This window comes from Tupaia chinensis, unplaced genomic scaffold, assembly GCF_000334495.1.
Source record: "Tupaia chinensis unplaced genomic scaffold, TupChi_1.0 Scaffold000610_1, whole genome shotgun sequence".
In the NCBI taxonomy this organism is placed as follows: Eukaryota; Metazoa; Chordata; class Mammalia; order Scandentia; family Tupaiidae; genus Tupaia; species Tupaia belangeri.
In genome coordinates this window covers 494,631-512,923 of record NW_006160129.1, presented here as the reverse complement: position 1 = coordinate 512,923, position 18,293 = coordinate 494,631, and the positions used below count along the sequence as shown (strand labels likewise).

The 18,293-nt window shown below is 42.1% G+C and overlaps 1 protein-coding gene across 1 annotated transcript in view; it reads right to left on the bottom strand.

Moving 5' to 3' along the window:
- The window catches only part of AHCYL2 (adenosylhomocysteinase like 2), a gene marked incomplete at its 5' end in the record, with an annotated part of 209,390 nt that overhangs the window by 62,286 nt on the left and 128,811 nt on the right, over window positions 1-18,293 (bottom strand). The window contains 1 exon segment of the mRNA XM_014591718.1: window positions 3,699-3,807. Within this exon segment, the coding sequence (XP_014447204.1) occupies window positions 3,699-3,807 (109 nt within the window).

Below are 18,293 nucleotides of genomic sequence, written 5' to 3'. Positions count from 1 at the left end.
AAGACAAGTTGACTTCATGGCACAGCTATAAATCACTGCTTACGAGAAGCGAGATCTGGGACCAGCAGATGGCATAACAGACTCCCTCCTAGTTGACTAGTCCAAAAACTCATGCTGGGCATATGTGCATGCGTGCCCAAAATCTCGAGAGGAGAATGGAGAAGGGATTACAGTGTGGCCATCCCACCTGGGGTGTGATTTTTCACTTTCTGTCTTTATCTCTCTGGTGAGTGCACGTGCTTTATTAAAAAAAAAAAAAAAAAAAAAAACGGGGCAAAAAAAAAAAAACAACTGGGAACCAGCAGTTAGCGTAATTGCTATGTCGCTGGACTCCCATGTAGTCAACCACTGTTCGCGTCCCTGACCTGGTAGCTTAAAACTCACGCCAGGCGCGTGTGCGTGCGTACCCAAAGTCCCAAGAGGAGAATGGAGGAGAAGGGATTGCAGCGTGACCATCTCCCCTGGGGGGTGATTTCTCGCTTTCTGTCTCTCTGTCTCTCTCTGTCTGTCTGGCGAGCGCACACACCCTATAGCAAAAAAAAAAAACCACTCCAAAAAAAAAGAATAAAAAATAAAAACACCAAAAACAAACAAACAAACAAACAAAAACCTCTCTCTAAAAGAGAGAGAGAGAGATAAGCTGTATCCTTCCTGGAGACTGTGGTTCAATTCCTGGCCTGGTCTGCCTGAGTCACTGGGCATATGCATGAGCATCCAGGATCCAAAGCGCTGGAGGACTGGAGGAAGGGGACTATGATGTGACCAGACCCTGTTTATATCTCTTTCTCTTGCTCTCTCTCTGCTTCATGTTCACACATGAGCTCTATCATTATGAATAAAGAAAAAAATTAAAATGTCCCAAAGATGCTAGTATTCAGTGAGAAACTGAATTAGATCTTTAAACTTTTTAATTAATTTATTTAGTTTTTAAAGAGTTTTTTTTTTTTTTTTTTCTATAGGGTGCATGTGCTTGCCTGAGAGACAGAGAGAGACAGAAAGACAGAAAGTGAGAAATCACCCCCCCCCCGGGGGGGATGGCCACCCTGCAATCCTTTCTCCTCCATTCTCCTCTCAGCATTTTGGGTATGCACGCACATGCACCCAACATGACTTTCAGGCCATCAGGTCTGGGATTCAAACCACGGTCAACTACGTGGGAGTCCAGCCACATAACCATTACGCATCTGCTGGTCCCAGATCTTTAAATTACTTTTTAAACTATAATACTTTGATTCTCTGCTTTTTCAAGTTATTATAGGCTGATAATTTTTTTCTTATTTACTTTTTTAGAGAGAGATTTTTGCTACAGTGTGTGTGAGCTCACTGGAGAGACAGAAAGAGACAGAGAGGCAGAAAGCAAGAAATCACCCACCAGGGGGATGGCCACACTGCAATCTCTTCTCCTCCATTCTCTTCTCTGGATCTTGAGCAAACACACACACACATTTGATATGAGTTTTAAGCCACCGGGTCCAGGGCTCAAACCACGGTCAGCCATGTGGGAGCTGAGCAATATGACCATTATGCCATTTGCTGGGCCCTTTATTATTATTACTATTATTATAACAGCAATCTCATGTAGTAGTTCAGTCTAAAAGGTCCAAGTTCACCATGATGGCACCAGTCATTATCACTCACCAGGTAATTACGTGCTTGCTTAGCAACCAAGGACATCAGCCATACTTTTCTAGGTAAATAAATACTTTGTTAAGCACCCTCCCTGTGTATGAAGGTTGGGTGGGAAGGCAGGCATTGATTTCCTCTGTAGGAACACAACTGAATATGTGGATCTAGCATGTAGGAGGGAGACTGAGGTGGAATTAAAATTTAGGATCATTATTATTTAGTATTAAGTTTTAGATGTACAAACCCACAATCTAAAATGTTATATATTATTTAACCTTATTCATTTGTTTTTAATAAGACCAGAGAAGGACAGAAAGAGAGAGAGAGAGAAAGAGAAAGTAAGAAAGGAAGCTGTCAGGTCTGAGACTCGAATCGTGGTTGGTCATATGGGAGTCCAGCACCCTCCACCACGCTACCTGTCGGCCCCCTCTAGTTCATGAATTTTCAATACCACCTATTTTAGCAGGATAAGATAGGTACAAAACTCTATGTTTAGATAAAAGTTTATTGGAATTTATGTCATATGTTTTATATAATTTACAGTTTTTGTAGGGGGAAAGGAAAAAGAGAAATGTATAGTGTGTAAATAACAATCTTCCTGGGGCTGGCAGGTGGCATGGTGGTTAAAGATGCTGGACTCCCACATGGCCAGCCGCTGTTTGAGTCCCGGACCTGGTAGTTTGCTTTCTCATTTTCCCTCTCTCTCTCTTTGTCCCTCTCTGGTCAAATTAAAATAAATAAATAAATACAAAATAATTCTTAAGAACAACAACAAAAAAATCTTCCTACCTTAAAAGCTACAACTTCTCAAAAAAATCTTTCTTCAACCTTACATAACAAATACTACCTTCCTATTTGTGTGAAGAACAAATAAAAACTTCAGGACATGATAAAAATTTTATAATGACTATTACTATTTATAAAATGAGGAGGTAACTAGGCTAAATACTCAGCTCTCTATCACATTCCAACACAGAACAAGGAAAAAATAGCTCCATGTTGAGTCAGACCCATTCTGGGCACTGTAGCACAAATGGCCAATGCTGTCAAGGAGACTTAAAGAAATAGCACACCTAGCATTAAATGGTAAGTTCGTCTAGGACACATGTATTTGAATTAATACCACTGTAAAGAAGGAAGAAACAATGGAACCAGCAGTTAGCGTAATGGCTATGTCACGGGACTCCCACGTAGTCAACCGCGATTCAAGTCCTGGACCCGGTGGCTTAAACTCACGCCGGGTGCGTGTGCGTGCATGTCCAAGATCCTGAGAGGAGAACGGAGGAGAAGGGATTACAGTGTGGCCATCCCCCCTGGGGGGTGATTTCTTGCTTTCTGTCTCTCAGTCTCTCTCTCTGTCTGTCTGGCGAGCGCATGCGCCCTAAAGCAAAAACCTCTCTCAAAAAAAAAAAAAAAAAAGAAGGAAGAAACAATAAGCAGTACAATGGCACATCTTAGAAAAGAAGGCAAAGGGACCACTGATTGACTAAGCTACAAAGTCTTCATTCTTTCTTTCTTTTTTTAGAATTATTCTATTAAACTTTATTTATTATTATTATTTTCTAGTTTGATCAAAGAGAGAGAGGGAAAGTAAGAAAGCAAGCCACATGCTTGGCCATGTGGGAGTCCAGCGCCTTTAACCACCACGCCACCTGCTAGCCCCAAATCTTCGTTATTTCTAAGTGCAACTGAAGTTTCTCTGATAATGTGCAAGTACTAGATGGAGGGGTAGGGAACCCTTATATTTTCAGAGAACAGAAAAAACATAATCTTATACATGCTATTCAGCGGAGGTCATCTGTGAGCAACATAGATCCATCCTTCTGAGCAGATCAAATTTCCCGACTCACTCTCTTCTGCCTCTATTGGAAGAGGAGGCCTCCATTAAGCTCCACTCTGAATTCCCAAGAGAAATTCAAGAATTCCATCTAGAATTTGGGTCTGAATTTTGACTCAACCTGTTTATACAAAGTGCAGGCATGATTCTGCTTAACTCACCTTGGCTAGGGAGGAAGAGCCTTGATCATACTTATCAGCCTTGACAGGTGCACCCATCACAGTTCGGTACTCACCTGAGCTATAGCTGTCGGTAGATGACTGAGAAATGGAACGAGACAGAGAACGACGTCCAATTTTGGTGGGACGTTTGTTGAATTCTTGCTTCTGGTCAGCAAATTGGATCTGCTAAGTAAAAGAAGTCTAGTTATATAAAGGGAAAAAACATTTATTTTGAGACAGAAATTCAAGGCTTGCATCACAGGTTCTTACCATCCCTCAGAGTTGACTTGACTGTACTACCCTCTATTTGGAATACTAAGACTTTGAAGAATGATTTTTCATTATCAATTGTGTTTCTATCAAATTTAAAATTTTGATCCACTCTTTGTATGTTTTTTTACAATAAAATTGCTACTAATAAAAAGAGGGGTGTGCTGACTGAAATGTATTTTTAGAAAGCTGAGCCATTTCAGAAACCGTTCTATAGTTTCACTGAAAATTGAAGCTGGAAAGAAAGACGATTTCTTTGGGACAGTCCATATAGAACCATCACATAGCTAGGTGAGAAAGCTGCTAGATATTGAAAAGTAAAATGATATGTCTTTAGGTTTCAAGAGTCTCAGGAAATGGAATGATATAAAAAATATTTTAAGGACCAGCAGACGGCATAGTGATTAAGGTGTTGAGCTTCCACAAGGTCAACTGCAGTTCAAGTCCTGGGCCTGGAGGCTTGAAACTCACACTGCGCATGTATGCATATGTGCCCCAAATCCCAAGAGGAGAATGGAGGAGAAAGGATTGCAACATGGCTTTCCCCCCCTGGGAGGTTATTTCTTGCTTTGTCTCTCTATCTCTCTGTCTCTGGAGAGTGCACATGCGCTATAGCAAAAATTTCTGAAAAAAATTTTTTAAAGGCCTTACACTCAAACAGAATGTTCTGGAACTAAATTCAAAATCTGCCTATGCCATTCATTCACTGTATGCTGTTGGTCAAGATACTTTTGGTCTCCTAATTATCCCATAAATACAGTGGAGATGAAAGTACTTACCTAACGGGATTTAAGAGTTAAGTGAGATAATGCAGGTACAATGTGAAACATGACAGGATAAACCCACTCTAACTTGTTAAAGACTTTCCAAAATGTATTAGTCAGCTTTCCAGCAGTAAGTAAACATCAATAATACTTTATTACCATTTAAAGTTTGGTATCGCTAAATACTGAAAGCCACAAGATCAATCACGTAGTGTCTGTAACAGATGTCGAAGGAGTAGATGAGAGGACTGAATAAGCATGAACCTCAGGTCATATTCCGGAGGCTGCATTGAAGAAAATATCTGATGATGACTCTCCTTCAACTAGATCTCTTTCTCCTACTGCTGAAGGTTCTAACTGATACTTTAAAATGCAAGTGGCCTTTCTATCTATACCAAGGAGTACACATGCACTTCTAGCACAACTGACCTATCACACTGAATATGACTATTTACTTTGTAGTCCAAAGGCTCCAATAAAGGCGGGTGCTGTGTATCTTACTCAGCCTTATAACCTCAGGTGCAAAGACCTGGCACATACTAGCATTCAACGAGGTGCAGAATCCACGAATCTGAAGTAGCCTAATCTAGCTTCACTGTATTGCTATGCTAGTTGAATATTCTCTAAATACAGTCAGGATACACCAAGTCTACAAGTGGAAAAAAATAAAGGTTTTTGTCAGAGGGCATGTGTTCTGGCTGGAGCGAGACAAAAGCGGTGAAAAATGACCCCCTCCCCAAGGGGGATGGCCACGCCATAATCTCTTCTCCTTCATTCTCCTCCTGAGATTTTGGGCATGCAATGTGCACATGCCCAGCATGATTTTTAAGTCTGGGATTCAACCCATGGCTGGCCATGGGCAAATCCAGTGCCTTAACCACCATGACACCTGCTGGCTGCATTTGGAAGGGGAAGAAAGATGGAGAGAGGGTGGGAGTTAGATAGTAGTCAGGATCAAAACCTGCTTCCATTTCACCAACTGTGGCATATCTTTATATATATATGTATATATGAATTAATTATTTAATTTTATTTATTATTATTTAAAAAATTTTGGTATAGGACACATGTGCTCACCAGAGCGAAACAGAGCGAGGGAAAGTGAAAAAGCAAGCCGCCAGGTCTGGGACTTGAACCACAGTTGACCACGTGGGAGTCTAGCGCCTTAACCACTATGCCACCTGCTGGCCCCATTTTTATTATTTTTTATGAGACCCACTAGAAAAAAGAGTAGTAATGTACTTTCCAAAGGCCACACTGAGTTACTAACTGGGCAGGGCACCTTTTAAAAAAGAATAATTGATAAGCTATGCCTTAGTTATGCAACACAAACCATCCCAACCACACACTTGCATACATGTGCACATACATCAAACACACACACCACTAGAGGGGGCCAGTCACTCTCATTCTCTAGATTTGAAGGATCAGGGTGAGTACATACCTATTTACCCCAATAGCACAAAACATAGAGATATCTAGCTGTATTATCAAACCAGCTTCTCTAAGCTGAGCTTTCTTCTCTATAATCTTATCCACGTAATCCCTCCCACCCAGGACGACTGTAGACTGTCTTTTGTCATTAAAGACTAGACTTATACAAGCTTTCTTCACTTACAACAGAGTTCGAAAACCTTGTTTACTGTTTACAAACTGAATTCAAGTTTCCTTAAAACAGAAAAGTATTAGGGAAACTAACCACTTGAAGTTATACACTTTTCCCAAAAAATAAGTTTATCTTTCATTGATAACTAGAACGCAGGAGTTAAGTGGTCATCCCTGGTGCCCATCTCCCCTTCAGATTAAACGTCATCATAGTCTTTACTTAACAGTCCATTTTGTAACAAGCCATCTTCCCACCCCAGTTGTGGTACTTTGGAAAATTCTACCTCTAACCTTCCTACCTTGTCTGAAACCAGAGTCCTTTACGTTCAGAGAGAGCCTAATTTCATCAAGCATTAAGGCAAGAAAGGAAAAGAGAAGGTAGCTCACCTCCTGCCAGAGGGAGGGACGAAACAGGAGAAGGAACAAGCGGGGACAAGTAGCTAGCCTTCTAGATAATGGCTACAGCGACAGCAAGACTGGTAAGAGCTCAGCCTCACCTGGGCTTTAATCCCAGAGTTGCCATTGACAATGTATTTCTTCTTGCTGCTCAGCATGGTGACATTGCCAGCCCCACTGCCACCTCTCTCATCCAGGGACCCTTGTGGCCAGGTCTTTAAACTTTCCTCATCAGCAATTCGGTTGGCTCTGGTTCCAACTAGTTTTTTTTTTTTTTTTTCTGGTGGTAGTGGTGGCGGGGCAGTTAGCCTTCCTTGGAATCCCTGAAGCAGTTCCAACAACCCCTTCAGCAGTACAGCCCCAATTTAATAAGACATTTCTGTTAGTGGCTCATCAACCATTCCTAATTTTAGTAGCTGTTTTCCTTTTATTTATTTATTTTTCCCTAAACACCTAATTACATGGATCCTTTGACCTCTAAACCTTAACAAGTCCCTTGACAAGGCCCAACTTGCATGCACATCACAATAGCTTATTTATATAACCCGTGGACTTTTTTGCCTGCTATAATTAACTTGCTAATTAGGTTCCTTTTTAACCTTACCTCCTCCTTTTTCCATGTCAGATGATTTTAGTTAACCTAGTCTCATTAGAAAAAAATTAACTACAGACCACTAACACAATGAGGGAATCTATTGAGAGTAAGAAAAAAAATTAATGGTGCCAAGTTCTTAGGCAGCCAGCCCGTACCTACTCTATGTTCTTGGGTCAGCTAGACTGGGGACAACAGTTTCAGCTGTAACCAAGGAAATCAACTTTTTCAGTCTATTGCTTTACTCTTACTCATATATCTTTTTTTTTTTTTAGAGGTTTTTGCTATAGGGCGCGTGCGCTCGCCAGACAGAGACAGAGAGACAGGAAGTGAGAAATCACCCCAGGGGGGATGGCCATGCCGCAATCCCTTCTCCTCCATTCTCCTCTCTGGATCTTGGGCACACATGCACACGTGCCCGGCGTGAGGTTTAAGTCATCAAGTCCCGGACACGAACTGTGGTCGACCACATGGGAGTCCAGCAACATAGCCATTACACTAACTGCTGGTCCCAGTCATGTATCTTTGATAGAGGTTTTAACATTTGGTTTCTAGACCCGTCTCAAGATTGTTGCTGATTTGGCACTGAGTGACCCAGTTTGCTCTTTTTTTTTTTAAGTGTGTTTTGTGGAAGATGTGACTATAAGGGGGAGGTTTTTTTTTTTTTTTAATCTCTTCCAAGTCTCCAGAATCATAACAACCTTATTACATGCCAAATAAAAATTCAAACAAAAGGACAAAAAAAAATCACATTATGTATTTGCTGATTTCTGAAAGGAACTCAGTGACTAAGAAAGTTACACTCAACTGTATGCTACAGAGAGAGAGCTGAGAATGTGATCTGAATTCTTCTGGAAGAGAGAGTGACTGCTTGCTGAGCACAAGGAAACATAAAACGATATCTTTTTTTAAGGATAATCTTTCTTTTGAGAGACAAGGTCAGGCTGCATGGTGCTTACAGACTTCTCTGGAAGAGAAGGGGGAATTAATATTTATTAAGTGCATATAAGGACAGATCTGTGCCTATGTATGTTACTTCTATTTTTCTTTTCTTCTCTCTTTCTTTCTCTTTCTTTCTTTCTTTCTTTCTTTCTTTCTTTCTTTCTTTCTTTCTTTCTTTCTTTCTTTCTTTCTTTCTTTCTTTTTTTAATGTTCTTGCCATAGGACATTTACTGGAGAAACAGAGAGAGGGAAAAATGAGAAATCACCTCCCAGGGGGTGCTGGCCAGGCTCTTATTCCCTCTCCTCCATTCTCCTCTTGGGATTTTGGGCATGCATGCACATGTGCCCGGCATGATTCCCAGCCCACCAGGTCTGGGACTCAAACCGTGGCTGGCCATGTGGGAGTCCAGCACCCCAATCACCATGCCATCTGCTGGCCTCCTATGTACTTTCTGTTAATCTGTACAAGAATCTTAAGTTGGCATTATTCTCATTTGATGGAGCAGGAAAGTGTAGCTCTGAGAGAACAGTTTACTTAAGGTCGCACAGCAAGTGAGAGACAGGACTGAAATTCAAACCTGTTTATGTCAGAACTAAAGCTCTTTCCAGCCTACTGTGCCTTACAGTATTAACCAAACCAAATAATTCCCCGGGCCCTAATCCGAGACACAATAGCCCCAACACATTCCTTTTCATTTATTTTAAAATTTATTTAAAATTATTCTTTAATTTTCTTATAACTCTAGGTCTTAGAAATGCATTATCTCTGATTGATCAAAACACAATTTAGAAACAGCTAATTATAAAAGAATTAGAACACTAACAGCCCTTTTTAAATTTTGTATTAATTGCCAGAGAGTGAATAGACTCACCAGAGACAGAGAGAGACAGAGAGAAAGAGAGAAAGGAGAAAGCACCCTCTAATGGGGCATGGTCATGCCACAATCCCTTCTCCTCCATTTCCCCATCCTATTGGAATTTTAGGTGTGCACACACACGCATGTACATGTGCATGTTCGCACGTGTGTGTGGTCCATGTGTTTCTCAAGTGTCAGGGCCAGGATATGAACCTCGCTGGCTGTGTGGGATTTGGTTTCCTTAACTACTAGGCCACAGGACTAGCCCTCTAAAAGTCCTTTATTTGACAACTTTGCCCAGTACCACTACCAAAAGTAAAAATGAACTCAGATATTCACATCACCTACGAGATCCTAATTTCTTACTTATAATTTCACAAAGTGAGGGTGACCAATATTTTTCTGCTTACTTGACAGTCTTCAAACTTCTGCCTTAGGAAGAGCAGTTTGCCCTAGTATGGTTAAGCTGGTTCCTCATTTTCCTCACTCAGGTGAAAAGGAACTTCTTAGTCCAATGGTTTAAGTCACTAGACCTGAACTTGAGGAATAGGAGGGAGGGGGGTGTTGCAAATCTATACCAAATAAACTAGAAGACATTTTAAGGTACTATTAACTGACAGGAAAAAGGCTTACCGCTTAACAAGTTTGTCTAACAGTGGTTTTCAAACTTTAGCATACATGAAAATCACTTGAAGGTCTGAGTGGAGCCCAAGATTTTGCTATTTTTTTAGAGAGATTTTTTTCTATAGGGTGCATGGTTCGTGAGACAGAGAGACAGAACAGAAGAAATCACCCCCAGGGGAGATGGCCACGCTGCAGTCCCTTCTCCTCCATTTTCCTCTTGGGATCTTGGGCATGCATGCTCACGTGCCCAGCGTGTGGTTTAAGCTACCAGGTCCAGGACTCGAACCATAGTCAACTATGTGGGAGTCCAGTGACATAACCTTTATGTGATCTGCTGGTCCCAAGATTCTGCATTTCTAACAGTGCCCAGAGAGTGATGTTGCTGTCTGAGGACCACACCAGAAACACCACTGTGCTCTTCCAAGCATGAATTAAGCACCCCTGATTCTCTTGCCTCTCTCCTTGACAAACTAATGTACCTACCCATGGCTACAGCCAAGGAGATGGACTCTGAGAGCAGAAAGAAAAGGTTATATGAAAGCTCAGAGAATACAGTCAGGTGATCCTTTCTTTATATTCAACACAGGGTTAAAGAGAACTGGGTCTAATAATGATTTCTATAACTTAAAGGCTCTTGAGAATATGGGGCCAGCCAGCAAGTGGTATGGTGGTGAAGATGCTGGATTCCCATACGACCAAATGCAGTTCATGTCAAGGACCTAATGGCTTGAAAAATCATACTGGGTGTGTGTGCATACTTACCCAAAATCCTGAGAGGAGAAGGATGGTGGCATGGCTATCCCCCAGAGGGTTGATTTCTCACTTTCCCTCTGTCTTTCTCTGCAGATATGCATGTCGTATGGCAAAAAAAACCCAAAAAAATAGGTGGTTAACACGTTAAGAAAAATAGACTCTGGGGCCAGCAGGTGATATAGTGGTTAAGGTGCTGGATTCCCATGTGGTCAACTGTGGTTCAAGTACCAGAACTGGTGGCTTGAAACTCACACCGAGTGTATGTGTCTGTGTGCCCAAAATCCTGAGAGGAGAATGGAGAAGGGATTGTGGGGTGATCATCCCTCCAGGGGGTGATTTCTCACTTTTTTGTCTCTCGCCCTCTCTGTCTCTCTGGCAAGTGCCCAGCAATTAAATTAAGCCCAGGGCATAGGAGCCAGATCTCACATGGTTAACTCTGGTTCAAATTCCAGGCCCAGTGACTTGAAAGCCATTCAAGGCACATGTGTGAGTGTGCCTAGGGATCTGGTGGGATAGAGAAATGGAGGGAAGACCGCAGTATAGACCATGCTCTCTTTCTCTCTCTCCGGCAAATCCATGTGCCCTCTGGCAGTTAAAAAAAGAAAAGAAAAGAAAGAAAAAGGGAAGGGAAAGAAAAGGAAAGGAAAAAAAAAGAGAGAGAGACTCAAGACTGGCAGGTGGCACGTTGGTTAAGGATGCTGGACTCCCACATGGCTGACTATGGTTCGAGTCCTGGATTTGGCAGCTTGCTCTATCACTTTCTCTCTCTCTCTCTCTTTCCCCTCTCTGGTCAAATTTTAAAAATTAAATTAAATTAAATAATTCTTTAAAAATAGAGACTTATGGGGAGCATATAAAATCTATTAACACTGTAGAGGATTAAGCCAAGAGAAACCAATTAATTACTTTCAAGCACATAAAGTAGTACTACAAAGGATGTATTTGTATTTCCATTTCATAACATCTGTATTTTTCATTTGTAAAATGGGGACAATAATAAATACTTTGGCTATGTCAAATGTGCTGAGACAGTAAAATAAAGTGAGTTTTAAAGACTACATAATGTCAGGTAAATCTAAAATTAATATTTCTATTCTTTTTTGGTCAAAGGTTCTTAACCTAGAATTTGATCTCCTAAAAGAGTATGCAAAATTGTGTTTGTGTCCATTTCCTGAGATGAGATCCTGTAGATTTCATCAGTTTCCCCAACGGTCTCTGCTGCAAGTGCTATTCCTGACCTAGAGTTAGCCAAGCTACTTCTAACTACCACTTACCAGATTCTTCTAATCATCTTTGTTTTGCTTCCAAGAACACATCATTTCAGTATTCTGCAAGACATCTCTGCCTCCCAAGCCAAATGAGTGGCTTGAACAAACTCTTTACCTAAGAAAGGGATTACTTCTGGTCAAAAGAATATTGGGTAGCCAGCTGGCTAGGTCCTCGAGAAGGTCAATCAACCAGATTTCCTATGGAAAAGTACCAAGCACTACAGAGACCGTGAGTGGGAGGAGGAAATATTAAAATGCAGAAACCCAAAAAAAGGCTACGGCTGCTCTGTATGCACACAAGGTGAGGTATTTCACCTACTGGAAAGGACTTAAGATTTCTCAGGGGAAGTGAAACACATTGATAAAGACAATCTTTAAAAGGATGCATTCACTAGCCTTTTAGCAGTAAAACCGCCTGAATAAGGCTAGGAACATCCTTCACGTGAAAACAGCCCAGGAGCAGAGGCTCCAGCAGAGGTTTCCCAGTGACTGAAGGAATGACACCTTGAAGGTCTACCTGGTCAGTTCTCAAGCTTGGGCTTCTTCGAACCCCATCCTGGCTTACTTCCCTGCTGCGAATCAGAGATGTGAGTACCACCGGCTGCTGTCTGTGATTTGAGTCCTATTGCCTGAGGGTATGCAAGGCCCTTTTGCTAGTGATCATCAAAAAGCAAGTGTTATAATATACCTTCTCCACTGAACCTTTGTCCTAAAAAGAAGTTTGAGAGCTTTCTTATATTTCCTTTGGTGCCAGGAATCGTCTCAGTGGAGATTTCATTACACTAATATGTAAATTGGACATAATTTGGACATTTGTTAAAATTTTCTTAACTTGAAATTTTGGCCCAACATGGGAATCGGCTCCAAGGTTTTCCCTTGAGGGATCAAAAGGCACTGGAGGGGACCAGCAGGTGGCATGGTGGTTAAGGTGTTGGACACTCCCACATGGAGTCATGCATGGACCTGGTGGCTTGCTTTCTCACTTTCCCTCTCTCTGTCTGTCTCAGGTAAATTAAAATAAAATGAATAAATAAATAATTTTTTTAAAGGCACTCAGGTAAGGTCTGGAACTCTATAAACAATGCACTAGAGAGTGCTCAGCCACTAACTGCTGGCTAAGTGGTCACCTATAGCAGCATCATGAGAAACTTCCAGACCCGGTCAGAAGTTAAAGACTTGCGTGATACCTGAAAGAAAGCCTCAAAAGGCTTGGCCAAGGGAAAGACAGCAAGTGAGATGACTGTGTTTACTGAAGACAAGCCCCTCCATACTCCTGATATTTAAGCAAACAAACAAAACTATTGGTTTTTGAGAGAGAAGAGCAAGAAATTGCTAAGACATTAACACAGAGCACAGCAAAGTTGTGCTTTATTAAAGAAAGTTCTCTGAAAGTTATGAGGTCCTAGGTCACATCCCTTAAGCAATGGTCAAATTAACCCCTGCAGGGCAGTTCTCCTGTTCACATAAATGGAAAGAAGGTAAATGGGTCAAAGTTCAGTAGGCGCTCCCCTTCACGGGGTGTACTCAGCAGTAAGCCAGTGAGGCCGTGGCTTACAGCCCTGAGTTACTATAAAACTTTTATTGATCTGGGTTGGCATGTTAATGTTCAGTAGAATGCTTCTGTAATATTCCTTTACAGAAATACCAAAGTTTAATGCCTAATATTGCCCCTTCTCTAAGAAAACCAAATTTCTTGCTCCTCCTTCGGTGATCAGTGTGCAGTTGCAGAGGCCAAACCTCCGACCAGAATTATTAAGAAAATCCTTTGCATTTACTGTAAACACTATAGTATTTGAAGTAAGCTTGTGGATGGACAGGATTTCTTTGCAGTGAGTGTTTTCTTTTTTCTTTCTTTCTTTTTTTTTTTTCCACTTATTGTTAGGCAGTTTTTATTAACTCCACTCTAATTAAAATAAGAACACCCTCTATCACTCTTTCTCACACACGCTATTTCCATTCTGCTACTATTACTATGTTTTTAATATATTTTATTTATTTTTATTAGTACATTAAATCACTACACATCATTTAGACTGTGAAGAGACTTTACCCAGCATGTTTTCAAACTGAGCATGCTGTTCTAAATAACATTAAGAACAACAGCAATGACAGAAATAATAAATTGTCATTTTAACAGCCAGAGCTGAAATGTAGGTTCCAGAGTTGAACCTTTGTTAAGCCTTCTACAATACATATTCAGTCTCATTGACCATTATTTCTTCAAGCTCATAAACACTAAAAAGAACTTGTAATATGGAGTCTAACCAGTTTTCCAAAGGAACATTTTACACACACACACACACACACACACACACACACACACATGCTTCATAAGTCTACATAGGCTGTAAGAAATCAGGCTAAATCTAAAACCAGTTAGGAACATAAGAATAGTTACTGCGGGACCAGCAGTTGGCATAATGGATATGTCATTGGACTCCCATGTAGTCGACCTCAGTTCAAGTCCCAAACCCGGTGGCTTAAATTCACGCCAGATGCATGTGCGTGCGTGCCCAAGATCCCAAGAGGAGAATGGAGGAGAAGGGACTGTGGCGTGGCCATTCCTCCTAGGGGGTGATTTCTCGCTTTCTGTCTCTCTGTCTCTCTCTGTCTTTCTGGTGAGCACACACGTCCTGTAGCAAAAACCTCTAAAAAAATAATAAATAAAAATAATTACTGCTTTTAGGGGCTGGCAGGTGGTGTGTTAGTTAAAGGCTGTAGACTCCCACATGGCCAACTGCGGTTCAAGTCCTGAACCTGGTGGCTTGCTTTCTCACTTTCTCTCTCTCTCTCTTCCTCATCAAACTGAAAAATAATAATAATAATAACAATAAATAAAAAGTTAAATAAAAATAATTCTAAGAAAAAGAATAGTTACTGCTTTTAAATCAAAAGTCATTGTTTTTCAACCAAAATCCAAGTTTAATTTACTTATTCTTATTGACAAATAAGTCCCTATTAACATTATATTAAAGCTATTTGTCCAGCAAGTGTGGTCTTTTGAAGAACTGTACCAAGGGAGCTACACTTCCTGCTTTATAGACGGAACACATAAAGAAGAGCTGGAGAAATGTTTTGACTGGAGGAAACAAAATGAGCAGGTAGGGGAGATGTAGTTTAAATCTTTCCAGAGACTTAGGGGGAACACCATTTCTACAAGTTGTTTTTTACTTTTTCCACCTCACTATTCTTTTCTTTACACCGATCCTCCCACCAAGAGAAACAAGGTAGGCATCAGCTTGACTGCAGAAATGCAAAGTAATCACAGGAAAACGTGGTCCATGCCACCTACTGGAAGCATAGGAAAGCCCCCACCCACAAGCCGGCCATCAGCTGCCTCTGGCTAGGCAGCTCTCATCCCTGCTGGTGATCAGGAAACAGAAGACCCAGTACATGGAAACTAACCAGAAAGCAGTGACTGTTCTCCCAGCCACAAATTCTGGAAGACACATGATCTTGTCACCTGTCAGAAATGGTTCCCTCTCGTTATCAAGAAACAGAAGGAAAAACAAAGCAGCCAAAACACTCACCATCCACTCGGGCATGTGAAAGGCTGAGGTGCCCTCATTACCGTCCCACTTCTCCATAGTGCAGGCTTGGGTAAAATATGTCCTGGAGCAAAAGGGAAAGCTGGTTTGGAAACACCAGGGTACTAAGTGCCCCAAAGCAGACCCAAACCCAGTGACTCAGAAGGTCACAATGGCTAGCAGAAGCTGCATCCCTTTCACAAAAGCCTCCTATTCAAATCAACATCATTAGTCAACTGCCTGACAAGTCCCTTGCTGGCCAGCTTCAAAGCCTTCTGCTTCTGATTCAAAATCAGAGCTGATGCAAAGTTCTGTACCCAGAAACTGTACTTCCTACAGAGCACTCACTGTTTAAAGCCACCCAAACACTCTGCCCCCTCCTCCCCAGTGGGGACTTTCTGCAGCAACAGTCAGGCTTCCTTCTTTCCCTGAAAGGTACTGCTCACTTTCTCCCGCCCCTTAGGCCACGTCACTGGAGGTGCTGATACCAAGATCAATAAAGATCGAGGTCAAGAAGGCACTCCTATTCTCCAGAGTGGCTTGATTTGGATCAGTACAGTAAACAGGCGTTTCCTTGAAATCAAGAGTTCTTTATGGCTTTCAAGCTTCAACAGCTCTGCAGAAGCCCCCCAACTCCTCACACCAGGGGTCTGGCACCAGACTCTTGCTTATCTCAAGTTAAATTCTTATTGTTGGGGAAGATTGGATAGAGCAAGGAAATATCTTGCACAAAATTGGAACTTATAAACTCTGAAGAAAATTCTGGGAGCACAACTCCCTCTGCTGGCTCCCTGTGCTATGCACGTGAAGGTCTATGGGTCCTCAGCTGCAGAAACCACATTGGTGCTGACAGGAACACAGCTTCATTGAGGCTAGTCAGGGGCCACCACGGTGCAGGTTTAGAAGACAGCTACTGTTTCTGATCAAGACAAATGCTGCCTCATCCCTATCCAATGTCAGGTCTCGGGAAGAAACAGGATGCCAACACAGCAGCCCTGTGCACAGTCACCTTAAAGTGCCTCCAAAACTCCCTGCTTTATGTCTCCATTTCAGCTCCCTCTTCTCTGCGCATTTCAGAGGAACATGATGTAACTAGAAAAAGGGTGATCTAACCTATGGTACTTACTTAGTTCATAGTGGAGGTTATTATCAAAGAGGAACACCACGGGTTTCAAGAACAAAGTAAGCCCAACAAGATAGGCCTGCCTTCGTCCCCTTCAAGGACTAGGAACTCTTTTTTTTTTTTTTTTTCTTTTTTTGGAGAGATTTTTGCTATAGGGCGCGTGCGCTTGCCAGCCAGACAGAGAGAGACATAGAGACAGAAAGCGAGAAATCACCCCCCAGGGGGGATGGCCACACCGCAATCCCTTCTCCTCCATTCTCCTCTCGAGATCTTGGGCATGCACGCACATGCGCCCGGCGTGAGTTTAAGCCACTGGGTCCGGGACGCAAACCGCGGCCGACTATGTGGGAGTCCAGCGACATAGCCATTACACTAACTGCTGGTTCCAAGGACCAGGAACTCTTCACAGTGTTAAAATTCCATTGCAGAGGGTAATCTCTCCAGAGCTGACAGTCATCATAATATGACTATAGTTTTAGTACCCTTATGGCCTTTACTGATTAAGAGAATGTCCACTGGATTGGAATGGAGAGGAGGAGCGTAATATTTAGGGAAGAGATATTGCAAGATGCCCTAGATGGCAGAATTCAAATGACTTTACAGAGGTCGAGATTAGAGAGAAAAATAGATAAAAATAGAAGGGGACTGTTGGACCAGGGGCCTGCAAAGGTAACAAGCGATTAGTGATCATAGGGAAGGTGGTAAGCAGATGTTGTAAGTAGTCAGAATAGCAGAGGAGGAAGTAAAGGAGGCTGTGGTCATAGAGGAGCTATGGAGTAGGGCAATTTCAGTGATGTCAAGGTACAGAGGTTGATGAGATGCAGGGCCAGTGCATCAACTTCACTAAAGCCTTAGCTCTTAGAGACCTCCAGTTATTACCTTTCTTCCTTTTTTTTTTTTTTTTTCTTGGAGAGGTTTTTGCTATAGAATGTGTGTGCTTGCCAGAAAGACAGACAAAAGGCAAGAAATCACCCCCCAGGGGGGATGGCCACGCCGCAATCCCTTCTCGTCTGTTCTCCTCTTGGGATCTTGGGCACGCACGCACATGTGCCCAGCGTGAGTTTAAGTCAACAGGTCTGGAACTCGAACCACAATCAACTACTCGGGAGTCCAGTGACATAGCCATTATGCCAACTGCTGGTCTGCCTCTTATTTTTCTTAAAGACAAGGTCTTGCCACATTGCAATCCTTCTGCCTCAGCCTCCAGCTGGGACTACAGGTGAGCACCACCATGCCTGGCTGTTAAGAGTGGACCAGGAATTGAACCAACAGCCTCTCATGTGATCCCAGTGAATGGAGCACAGCATCTCGGCAGCAAGTACCTCTATAGCTGGGCCTCTCATTTTCCTTTGATCCAGATTTCTTTTCATAGGAAGCCACATCTGTTGCCTGAATTTCAAATGGCATGTTTCATCTGTGCTTTATTCATTGTTTCTTTCTTTCCTTCTTCCATGAGCAAATGAGAACGAGAGAAAGGAAGCCCCAACAAGCTCCCCACACCATGATCCTCCCCTACCCTGCCCTGATTATGGGCACATATGCACCTGGCATACTCTGGAACGTCTCCAGACATAAACCTGGAACCTTCCCACATGCGCTAGCCTTGCAGAGTGTTGCATTACCACTGAGCCATCATCTAGCCCCCTCATTTGTGTTTTAAATGCGATGTGTCTAAAATCAACATCGTCACTCTATTTCCTTTCTTTCCCCACTCTCCAAACAACCTTCTCCTCCTTACTTTTTTATTTGTGTTAATAATGCTGCTCTTTCCTCAGTCAGTCTGATATTAAAGCCTCAGCCATCTTGATTTTTCCCTTTTTCCTAGGTCCCAGAACAATCAGTTGTCAATTATTTCTGAGCCCTCCTCAACCAAGCTTTTCATCTCTCCCTGTCTGTTTAATTTCCACGGTCTCCTAAAAACCCTCTACCAATCCTTTCCAAGATGACC